This window comes from Takifugu flavidus, chromosome 1 (assembly GCF_003711565.1).
Source record: "Takifugu flavidus isolate HTHZ2018 chromosome 1, ASM371156v2, whole genome shotgun sequence".
Classification (NCBI taxonomy): domain Eukaryota; kingdom Metazoa; phylum Chordata; class Actinopteri; order Tetraodontiformes; family Tetraodontidae; genus Takifugu; species Takifugu flavidus.
Genome location: NC_079520.1, coordinates 9,382,212 through 9,394,398, shown reverse-complemented (window position 1 = coordinate 9,394,398; position 12,187 = coordinate 9,382,212). Strand labels below are relative to the sequence as shown.

The 12,187-nt window shown below is 44.3% G+C and overlaps 1 protein-coding gene across 5 annotated transcripts in view; it reads right to left on the bottom strand.

The window, feature by feature from the left end:
• Window positions 1-1,051: 1,051 nt before the first annotated feature.
• myo3b (myosin IIIB) overlaps window positions 1,052-12,187 on the bottom strand; it is a 48,274-nt gene continuing 37,138 nt past the window's right edge. For 4 of the 5 annotated variants that reach the window (XM_057044909.1, XM_057044926.1, XM_057044919.1 and 1 more), the window contains 4 exons: window positions 6,421-6,521; window positions 5,997-6,043; window positions 5,623-5,769; window positions 1,052-1,185 (listed from right to left, as the gene is read on the bottom strand). In XM_057044909.1, coding sequence (XP_056900889.1) covers window positions 5,670-5,769; window positions 5,997-6,043; window positions 6,421-6,521 — 248 coding nt within the window. In that variant the 3' untranslated portion in view covers window positions 1,052-1,185; window positions 5,623-5,669. Of the gene's footprint in view, window positions 1,186-5,622; window positions 5,770-5,996; window positions 6,044-6,420; window positions 6,522-7,967; window positions 8,032-12,187 lie in introns of those variants that run through there. The other variant, XR_008952315.1, reaches the window with a different exon arrangement.

Below are 12,187 nucleotides of genomic sequence, written 5' to 3'. Positions count from 1 at the left end.
ACAAAAAAACAATCCAACCACTTTATGTCTCATAAGTGTTGACTGGTTTCCTTAGCTGCTACTTTGAGATAGAAAAATCTTCAACCCACCACCAGTGTTTTCTGCCCAGAGGTAACTAATGTGTTATTATTTGTGCAACTAGCTACTGTGAGTAAGTAATGAAACATGTATAATAATATTAATAATTATTTTTAATTAAAATAATATGTTATTGAAAGCACATGATACGATTGAATATGTTGTTATAACAGGCAAAAAGAATAATGAAAAGGCCTCTGATTATCTGTTAATAACGATTTAAGCCGACATCAAAGCATTTTTTACCTTCATTTGTTTTGATGCAGAAAAGTGCTGTCACAGTTTCTGCTCCCAGGTTTAAATGTCAGATAAATGTCAAATATTGTAATCTGCTCTCTAGAGTCGGACCCGCAACGCAAAGGGAGAATCCAAACTGAACCAGAACCGAAGTGTTTCTCCTGTCCTCGACAGCAGCGTTTCAGGACATTAAAATAACCGAATTAATTCCCATTTGAGGTGGATTTTCATCACAAATCTCCCCGACGCCTGAGCTGTCGTGCTACGCGGAGGGACATTTCAGGCGTGTGTGATGACTGTATGAATTTTCTCAACCATCAGAATAACCAAATTATTGATGTCTTCCTTTGGAAACTCAGTTCAGCCCTCTCGCATTTTAATGCATCTCAAAGGGACTGAGGGACGGACCCGGCAGAGCAGGACTTTGATACAGTTTGTGAGAAATTCATAACCGCTTCTGTGACACAACGTCCAGTCCCAGAGGTCATTTACTCACTCCGAGCCTTCGACATCCTACAGACAGCAGCACTTTGGGTGGGAGCTTTTTTTTCCAAATGGGAATGAGGTTGGAATTTTCTGCCTGTATAATCAAAGGTTTCAGCACAGAAGCCCTCTGAGCCACTTCTGCTTTTCATATGTGCACCAAGACATGATAATGATATGATAATACCATTGTGGTCAAATATATAGTTAGAAAAAAGTTCTCCAGACCTCCAATTAGAAGAAAAGTCAGCAGTGATGTAAATACATTTATTTGGAAGCATTAAAAAACATCAGTTTGCTAAAAATAAATTAAAAAGTGCAACAGAAAGCACGCATGTTGCCCAGTCTGGTTTGGTTCTGGTCCACTTCAGAGTTGAGGATGGTCGTCTGCAGGAGACACAGAACAACTGGATTCAGAACCACCCATCATCAGGCTACCTTTTCAGCTCTCATCATTTTACCTGAATCCTCTTTTCTTTTTTTTTGAAAATGACACCAAACGGACCAGAAAAAGTGTGGCTGTCTGAGAACTTGACACCCTGAGTGATGTGGATCTGACAGAGTCATGGGGCAACGCTGGGATATGAAGCCCCCTTTTTAACTTTCCAGGATCTCAGGACATTTGAAGAGAAAACAGGTTCCCTATCTGCCTCATAGAGGAGATGAGGCAGTGTGTGTGTGTGTGTGTGTGTGTGTAGGAGAGGAGAGAGAGTGGGTGCTCGAGGCTACTGGGTACTTGAGCCACTATAATGGTGTCTCATATGAGAAAACATCTGTGAATTTCCTCAGTGATCTACAACAAAGTATAACTCAGAGCAGTCACTCAGCCGACCTTTGAAGTCGCTGTCTGACAGAAAGCTGCCATTGTTCACAGCCCCCAACACACAGAACCTCTAACTTTGGTCTCACTAATTTTCCCTGCAACGCGATACAACTCTTTTCTCTCCGCGTGTCTCCTCGGAGCCTATGAAGCCAGCAATCTCTGCATATTCGAGGGCAAAGAGCAAAGCCTGGCAAAGAGCAAAGCTGGCCCGAGGTCACACAGGGTGGGACAGGTCACTTTACCTTCACTCAGCCCACCCTAGATGCATTAATCCAGCATTAAGGAGGAAAAAAACTCCCTCTGTCCTGGTGGACATGACTGGAGGCTGGTGTTCCCTCCCAGAAAAAAAATAACTCTTGATAATAAGTTTACAGCAAACCATAGAGATGGAATATCCATATTACTTTTTGTGGTTTTGACAGTAATATAATAAGCACGGCTTTGATAATGATGATAATAATGCTCATCAAGTCTGATCTCAGGACACATGAATAGAAAAGCAGTCACAACATAACTGGCTTTCACATCTTGTAAAAGCTTATTGGTGTGAAGGCGTTTGTGTTTCATCTTTGAGGCAGCGTTTATTTTTGTTAATGCATCCCAACAAACAACGCTTGTCGTCGTCATACTGTTACGTCCAGCGTTTACTTGATGTCCTTGTTTTGCCCCAGATGGTGGGACCATCTGGGGCAAAACAAAACAGGTTACACCTTTGGCCAAGTCTACAAGTGTCCCGCTCCTCCAAACAGAGAGAGGCTAATCACAATTTCACGCTCTGATTTGTCAAATCCGGCGCTGGAAGGAAAACTTCAGGTCATTCAATTTCATGGCTACATCCTAACTTTTCCGATGGAATGTTTTAAAGGTTCTTCACAGGAGGAAGTGACTCAGTCTTTACATCTCAATGTCCTGCTAATGAAAGGCAGGTAAAGCAGCAGCAGCAGCAGTAGTTTGGAATGAACTTTTATCTCCCCGTGCATACCATTTACCATTCATGCAAATGTTGGGAACAAAACAGCACGTGGAGCGTCCTCACAAACTGCAGGTGTGAGGACGCTGAAACAAAAGCCACTGTAACCCTAATGGCATCCCTTGTCATTAGGAGACCTTTGATGTATGCACTCCACTCACTCTTTTATCCCCCACCCCACTCGACCCCGCTCAACTAGTTCCTTTATTAATGCCATCTTTGGGGAGTGCCCCCCCCCCACTCCTGCCCAAACACTCACCCACCCACCCACCCACCCACACACACACACACACACACACCTTATGCTGCTTTCTTTGGCACTAATCAAGCACCAGAGTGCTAATTATTGGCTCTACGTCTGTACCTTGTTTGTCCTCTGTTCTAAAAATAGCGGGGAACAAAAACTATTCTAAAAGGTTGCGTAGCTTTTTTGTCATTAAAAAACTGCAGTGTGATGATAATATAGCAGGGTGTGCGCTGCTGAGGTGGAGAACAGGCACATCTTGATAAGAAAAGCAGGTAAACTGCAGTAAATGCCTGCAGATGAAATACAGGTACTCAGAGTCTCCCTTTGAACTCAGAGGGATATAGAAGCAGGACAATGTTGGTCTAATTGGGCGTACGCTTTGAAGTGAGACATCACTATTAGGTGAAAAAGGTAAGTATGCTTCTTAAGAAAATAAAAGCTTTTTGTCATTTGTTGAGGCTGCTGCTCGGCTGATTTGAATAACGGCGGTTTCAGAACTTTAGATGATGTTTAAATGAAAGTGCTACACACAACAGAAAAACAGCCCAAATCGCAAGAATAACACCAGCCGTGACGTTAGCCACATTAAAGCGGAGCATTCTCATGTGCCAGATGTGGAGTTTTAATGAGGAACAACAAGAGGGAGCTGGCTTTAATGAAGACGTGCTGCAGAGCATGCAGGTGTCGGGCCTTCACCACTGCGCTGACACGGTTCTGCTGCTCACAATCGTTCCTGCACAACTATGAACAGAACTGGGAGCAAACACAGAAGCAGCGCTTTTACTGGGTCGGCGCATCCTCCGCTGAATGACGACAGTATTTCATAACATTTGCCTTTTGCGACGCATAATCAAGGCAATTACCTGCACACCTCTGCTCACCTCCTCTCATATGCTAACGCAGGCAATCAGCCAGGGGGTTAATTTGGCAGCGAGAAAAAACACCCACTCTGAACCCATTTGTCACTACAGTCCAACCTTGTTATTCAACTAACTAGTGCCTATTTGAAATTCCTCTGCCTTAAAAAAAATAAAAAGACGAAATAATCAAGGGAGCGTGATCACACTTAATTGATTCAGTGTACTTTTAAGATGCACTACAGGGTGCTGGGGTGACCTATTTCAGACTCCTCTTCAGAGAAGAGCTGAACTATCCCGGCAAGGGAGTCATGCACAATGAGGATTTTAATTATGTCAGGATCTGCAGGACCGGGGGTGAAAAGCATCTGAACTAACTGTGACATCATTTGATGGTCCGGGGTTTGTTCCTCTCTGAATTCTTTAACTTAGAAGAATTTGAATTTATTATTGATGCGGCTCAGTTAAATGGACCAAGGACAACTGATTTGCAAGTATTTTGATGTATTCAAATGTGAAACACACGTCAAACTGCAAAAGATATATACGAAACAATTATGGTAGCTCTAAAAACATACATTGTGACTTTTAAATTTCTGCGGAAAAAGGGAATCCGTGTATAATCATCATTGCTCTTATTTTCATTGAAGTAAATTATTCCTTCTTGTGATCAGTCTCAGCCGGTGTCGGACCCTCACAGCACCAAGCTCCGGGATTTGACAAACGCCCTGACCCCCTTTAAATCAAACCGGGACTCCTGTAAACCTGAACCTCCAGTAGAGCCAGTCTGGCTATCTAAGCACGGCGCTAATGTTTTCCCCGCTGAGTTTAAGGAGGATGAGATCCTCAGACGTACCACCCTACTCTTCCTATTAAGATCAAAATCTCCTCTCAGGCCCTCGGGTGTCAACAAAGGGAGATGCAGTAAATGATATGCAAATTGAAAAAAAAAAAAAAAAAAAAAGCAGCTCCACAAATCAACTCGCCGGCCCCGCATTTCCGACACTTCACATCCTAAAAGAAAATTTCGGTATTTAGGGTGAAATTCAAAGTGAGGTCGAGCTCTGCCTGTGTGCTGATTCCAGTGCTGCGACAGCACAAAGCATGAGTGCATGTAGATCGCTCCGGAGACTCCCGGCTTCCAGTGGGATTTGTATCTGGATCTAAGACAATCGACCTAATGCTCAAAAATGGGGGAGATCTCACCAAGCCTGCGATAACACCTCTGACCATAGAGGCGTGCCTTCTGACACGCCAGAGTCTCCTAGATTAAGACGTAAAAAGAGCAAATTCAGGACAGTTTCTCCTGCCTTCAGTGGTGCTAAATTATATATCGAGAGGGGTCGGAGACGATCAGGTGGTGCTGATCATCCGTTGGTAACTGCAGCTCAGGCCTGGACTGTTTCAGTGTGGCACTGCATGTGATTAATAATGAATCCAGCCCTCCCTGTGCAGACTGTGAGGATGATGATGATGATGATGATGATGATGATGATGATGATGATGACGACGACGTGCATGATGTGCATTTTGTGTTACGTCTGATGCCATTCAGTTATTTATTCATGCAGCCTCTGTACTATTTCACAGCAGGTTCTAAACTCAACAGTAATGACCTGCTTTCAGGACCGGATTAGGAATAAATCTTTGCCGTTAAGGGGGCATAATCAGCGAGTCCAGACAGAGGAACTCTCCAGGAGCGGCACATCTCCTGCTAAGTCTCCCTTCACTCATCGCACTGCCGGGAAACTCGGGATGCGAATGATGAAGCTGAGGAGCAGTTTTGGATAATAAATATGGAGACAAATATGAAAGAAGAAATCACAGAATTCACAGATAAACCTGCAGAGGCTGCTTATGCTGCAGCACACCGTCCAACACAGACAATGTCCTTTGGAGTGTCCATCCAGGCGTCTGTCTGTCTTACCGGCTGACATGGCTGCCGAGGCTCAGCCCTGACTGATGAAAGGCCCGCTAGGCAGGGTGGGAGGCGACGTACTCTTCCTCAGGGATCGACTCCTCTGTCGACAGTAATTTGTAGTACTCGTCTTCTCCGTCCAGAACTTTGACTTGACTGTGCCGGGAAGGAAGAGAAGGTGTTGAGAAGGAACAGTTTAAATGGGTGCGCTGACGAAGCTTTTATATGTAACATCTCCACTAATGACGCAGAGCTCACAAAAAGCCCGTTATTTTCAGCTCTCCATTTACATTATAAGAAAACAACTCCATTTCTGGATTCTCCCATTCCACAAAGGACCTGCTCTGTTTAGAGCCGCTGTAAGTAGCAAAGCAGTTATTTACCCAAGTTTTCTCGGCTTCCTCTTGCTCCCCTGGTAATCCAGAGTTCTCTGAGGAAAGGGCCAAGAGCACACAGTCAAAAGACGAGCAGAGAGTCATTAATTTTTAATTCAAAGTGATTTTGTGTTGAATGCGAGCAGATGCTGATAATATCAGAAGTCACAGCATAATTTTTTCTGATCAAAGGGCTCAAGTGAGTCTGATGAAGCATGCATCTTGCTCAGCTTTGATAAACCACATCAATTATTCACCGTGAAGGCAGACATCCTGACATGAAAGCAACAGATAAAGAGCATAAGCACATGTTCAAGACAAGAGGCAGAGAAGTGTGGGGGTGGGGCTGCAGGGTCTGGCACAGGTAGCTTTAATTGTATTATCATGTGGAACCAAAGTCAGACAAAGGCCTTTATCGGCACTTTGAACTCACATTTAGCTGGTTGTAGTACAGGCTGTCTTCGGGGCTGTTGAGCAGCTTGGGCTGCTGGCCCCGCCGGCGAGGAGTTCTCTGCTGCAGCTTCATCACTGGACCTGCAACAGAGGAAAAACAGGGGCGCTGATCCAAGCCAGGAAAACAACAACAAGCGGCAGCATCATCTCGATGGCGGTGACGGCGGGCAAAGCAGATTTTACCCCCATGACTTCCTAAATCTGCACCCTCGTGTGACAAAGTGGCAGAAAAATGTTAGATTTACTCTGGCTTGGTTGGAGATTACGTAATTTTACTGATGAGGTGACTCAATTACATTTTTAAAATTACATAAATCCACGCATGGCGACAACATTTAATTATATCTCCACTCACAGGTGCACATCAAACAGATTTTTTTACTCCCTAAAGTACTGAAACTGACTGAACGATTAGAATGTGCGGAACAGGAATAAATGTTTACTTTCCCATGAACAAAATCCAAAAACAGACTCAACGTACAAAAATCCCACATATATTTCAGTATGCTTCTTGATTAAAAAGATTAAAACACTGATTCATATTCCAGGGTGGTGCAACACTCTGTGGGCTGGTACATCGGTACAGCATCAAATAGTTTAAATATGGCACTGAAGTTAAATTATTAAAAATGTTCTTTTGGCTCAAAAGTTGTGATCAATGAGAAGAAGAAATAAATCATTTTCTCACGTCTCCCATTTGAATCCGCAGCAGCAGCAGCAGCAGCAGCAGCATGGGTGCATGATAATTCATATAGGTGAACAAACAAGATAAGACAGGACCTAGCTAAAATCCTTTGTTATGTTAGCTTAAAAGCATGACGGAGAAGCCGAATTCCAGCTTAATTCAGTTGAGGATAGGAAACAGCTCGTGATGAGTTGGATTAATTGACCATTTACAGAGAACTGAAAACAAGCATGCAGGCACGAGTGGACAAAAACACGACCATGACTCAGCACACGGGCTGAAGGCAACGCCAGCGTGGATCTCGGTGCTAAAGCTTCAGTTTCCTGCTAGAAGCAGTGGCAGAGCTTTGAGCTGCAGATGCAGGAAGACTGAACCACCACAATCGGATCCCTCGCTGTGTAACTTCACACTCATTTCTAAAGAAATCCTAAATATGAGGACTCATTAGACAGCGTCTTTGCTTGCTCCTTCAGATTGAACATTATGTGTGTTTTAAAGCCCAGACACATTTGAAAGGGAACATCTATATTTAATGTCAGCTTCATCTTCTGTGCCAGCGTTCCAGGCGAGGCAGGACAGTTCTTCATCTTTTGCTACCTTGGCTTCTGTACCCTGACTAAAGCTGCATTTACTTCTTCCACCCTAACACTACTTTGTAGTTACTTTGAACAGAGCTCATCACATCTCAGGCCTATACATCAAAGAGCGAGCCCCCTCGCCATAACCCCCTCATCTTTGCTTGGTTTTCTCAATGTTATTCAGACCCATGCAGGTTTACTAAAGTCACACTTGCAAATGCCCAGAAAGTTCACGTTAGTTCAGAGGTATTAGTTAACTTTTACCGTGAATCTTATCTCTTCCTGCCTCCGAGGTGTCAGGTGCCCACTGTGTGAATTCATGTCACTCCTGCAGATTCAAAAGTATTTGGGTTGATCTCATGTACAGAAGGAAGAATGAAAGTGATTAAAAGACCATTGAATTTAATATCAAATGATGAATGTGTTGCTGCTTAGCGCTGCTATAAACTAGGAAAATCCAACTGTTTGCTGCTCACATGGTACGTATGTAGGGCATTAGTCTGCTAATGATGCAGAAATAGACTCGATAAGCAAATGATTTATTCCCCTGAAAATTGCATCAAAGTCCTTATTTACAAGTAACAAATCAGACGTCCTTGAACAGTGTTCTTAAACGACTGCAACGTATATTAAATAATCAGTCTTCTTTTCCAATTCCTTAAAATCCAGGTCTGCACTTGGCATTCAAGGGGATGTTATCAAACTTGTTTTTATTCCCAACTCATTAAAAAAATGGGGTTTCATCATGTGCCATAAAGGCTTAGCCAGGCTGTATCCATAGGATGCAGCAATTCTGTTGGCTGGATTTACTGGAACTGCGTGTTGTTTTCTATGGTTTATAGAGAATATAATATCACCGCTTTGAAGAGCTAACTATCACAAACAGAAACCTGTGATGCACCAGAGAACAGGCTCCATGAACAGAAGCAAAGTGTTTATAGCTTCAGGATGCACCCAGGATGTTCGGTGAACCTGTAGGTGAATGTGAGCATGGCCACACGGGAGGACGGCTCCTCAGCTGAAAACATGAGCACCCGCCACAGAAAAAAGTGCATTCCAAAGCACCAGCAAACAATTTATTCTCATGCTACTTAGTGAAACAGTAAATATGAGCAGCATGTAGCATATGGAGGGGCAATAAACCCGTTTAACACCGGAGTGTAAGGAGCAAAATTAAAAAAGCGATAATGACTGAAAGAGTTCCAGTTCTAGTTTGGAACCAAGCCAAATTATGGTTTGTTTATGCAGATTAGATTAAGTTTCCTCAGAATATAAATGAGACCTCTGCTGCAGGGTCTTCCACTGCAGACCTGGAACCCAAAGCACGATGCACTGAACATTTATCCACTCTGACCTGCAGCGATTAGCAGATGCAGCAGATCAGAGGATGGGTCAGGCCTCCCATCTCTTTGGGAAATCAGTGCCATTTGATCCAGGCCAGCCCTGGAGGAATGCTGCTCCCGCAGATACATTACAGCCAGGGAGGCTGCCAAACGGCCTTCTGGCACAGGGGAGGCAGTTTGGACATGGGCAGGCTGAGCTGGGAAGGGTCAGGCAGCAGATCTCACCGGGGGTTTGCTAAATGATGGTGGGTAATGTCTGCTGTTTGGGGTGGGGAAGGAATAACGGTCGACTGGGAATACAGAGGCAGTGTGGTTCATACAATATTGATTCACTCGTATCAAAAGAAAGCCAAGCGGTGTTTGCTCTTCTCGTGGAGAGACTTACACATCACACATGTGTTGACTCCACTGATAAAACAGTGCCGAGATGCTCGGGGAGAGGTGATGCTTTAATTTTCAAAGGGTAGAAGATGACACATTATATCTCTAAATACCACTCTGAAATCCCCCCCGAAAATCAAAACGCTTCACAGAAACAACATAAAAGAGCGGCTAAAAGGGATTTTTAGTGGAATAAATTAGAGATATATCGATTTACCTCCCAAATCACATGGTGCGATCACCTGACCTTTCCCAGACAACAGAGAACCACTTTGGCTTTGTTTATTCAGATGGAGGCAGCAGAGCACCAAAAGGAATGGATTATAAGCAGAAATCATCAGCTCCGGACTTTGATGTCTAAATGAGGCATGAGTGACACAGACCCATCTCCCGTACCTTAGACGCACACATGATTCAGAACACCGCACACAATCATACAAACACAAGAGCGCGGATACATGTAACGACAAAGGCACCGCACAAGCATGCAGATATCTGAAGATGAAGAGGCATTCCAGGAGTCTTCAGCGCTGCCGAGATTTATTGCCACTCTCATCTCTATGAGGCATCACGTCTAAATAACGTTGCATGTGCTTTAAATGAAAAGGCAAACTGGTCAATCCTGCAGATGATGCAGAAAATAGTAGTTCCAGCAGCTGTTTTTTACTAAGCCCAGAAGAGGATGTTGTTATTTCAAGCCAAGTTTTCACAGCCAAATCAATCATTTCCCCCTGACAGGAGACTGGGAACTGCGTCTCTGAGAGAAGAAACCGCTGAACTTTATGGGAATTGATCACTTGTCAAAGACTTAACGCAAACACAGTGAACTGAGTCACAAATGCATATGAAAATGATTGGGATTAGACTCATTCTCTCCCAGCACTGTTTAATTTAGGGACTGTGTTTGAATGAAAGAAGAAAAAAACTTTCCAACTGCTTTAAACCGGCCAAACCTCCTGCAGAATTGCAGGGAAGTTGTAGCATCCTTTTCTACGTTGATTTTACATGTGAGGAGATTATTCTGTTGGAATTGTGATGATGAGTAGTTTGGAAGTACATCCTGTTAACTACTCCCACTGACATTAAGAGGATTACGTAGGTAGCGTCAGACAGAGGCAACTCCTTCCGTTAAGTTGAGTCTTTCCTATCCCTTCCAAATCTCTGCTGCCGCTACGTCGAGTCTATAATTTGCCTAAAACTGAAGGCATCCGGTGGAGACGCAGTGATGTGAGGCGACAGACAGATAAATCACACGGCTGAGAGACAGCGAGAGGGTGGGAGCGTATTTGTCTGGAGAACATGGAGAGGGTGGATCATTTGTCTCGCAGATGTGTGTTGATACAGTGAAGCTGCTGCTACTGCTGCTGCTTTGGTGACGGTGGCAGAGGTGGTGCTGCTGGAGCGCGGTGGCGGAGCAGCACCACCTCGCAGGACATGTGGGAAGAGCGGAGGGCGGGAGCGGGAGGGGACGAAAGTGGGATGTACTGGTGAGTGGTTTGACCTCGATGCGGGTGAAATGGTGTTCGTTTTTCTACTGAGCTGCAGCTATAAAGTGCTCGGAGAGCTCAAAGCAAACAAAATCAATTGGTATTGACGGTCTAACTGAGATATGCCCAATAAATCCACAAGAACTCCAACTCTTTTTATTCAGTTCTGTCTTTTCTCATCCTTTTAAAGACCAGGTTAAACACCTTCCAAGGCGCGAAGGTAATTGGTGTCTGTGTTGTGGCTCTACTTTATCACTGTCTCTCTCTTGACATGTATGTTTACCACAACTCTAATCTTCAAAAAGCCTGTTAACATAAGTAGCTCAGCTTTCATAAACCATAAAGTCAGCTCTGACTGATCCTCCGCGCCATCCTGTTTACCACGCTGAGGAGCATAAACAGGCCTCTGATCATATCTGCCGCTTGCTAGCAAAAGGCTTTCTTTTCGCAAAACGTCGCTGTGACTCATTTCGAACACGTTGTATTAATATTCTAGCTCAGCAGACAGGTGACGCGAGGTGACATCGTCTTTGAGCACGCAGCTTATTTGACTGCACCGCGCATGTGGAACTTCTTCACTGACATGGGAAATCAAAGGTTTGTGCTGGAGACATCTGAGAGTGCCTGGAGTACAAAGTGCTTTAATGCAATTGTGCCGCCATAAAATGACAAACTGTGGGTATTTTGCACAAAATGTTGCGTTGGCTGGTGTGAGTTATCCCCTGAAATGTACTTGCATTCAGATAAGCTCCCTTCCTGGTCTGGTTTTGTTTCAAACATAAAAGAAAAATGTGCTGAGCAGGTTATTTTCAAGGCTGGGCTTTGTTAAATCATTTAGAAAAGCTTCAACATCCATCCAACACATTGAGAGGTTCCAGGTCGTGACCCGGTGTTTTGGCTGTAATGGGAGCAGGGTGTAGACCGTTTGTGCAAGTGTCAAGAGGGTTATGCTAATTCAATTTCCACGGCTAATTTTCTTTTTTTCCCTACTGGTCTTCCGAAATACTGAAGGTCAGCCTCCAAACCAAGGGAAACAACAGCATCACCATAGGCGACAGCAGCATGAGACGCAGGAAGGAGCCGGGTTTCCCAACATCTGGCGGCCAAGGCTTCCGTGACGCGCTCCACCTCAGGAGAGAAAAAAAGGCCTCAGATCTGCAGGGATCAAAGTGTGCCCTGGGTGCCTGAGCAGCTTTGGCCTCCCTCAGTATATTCAAATCGGGTTTCCTGAAAGGAGCAGGAGTCAGGAAATGAGGCAGGTAGAGGAGCAAAG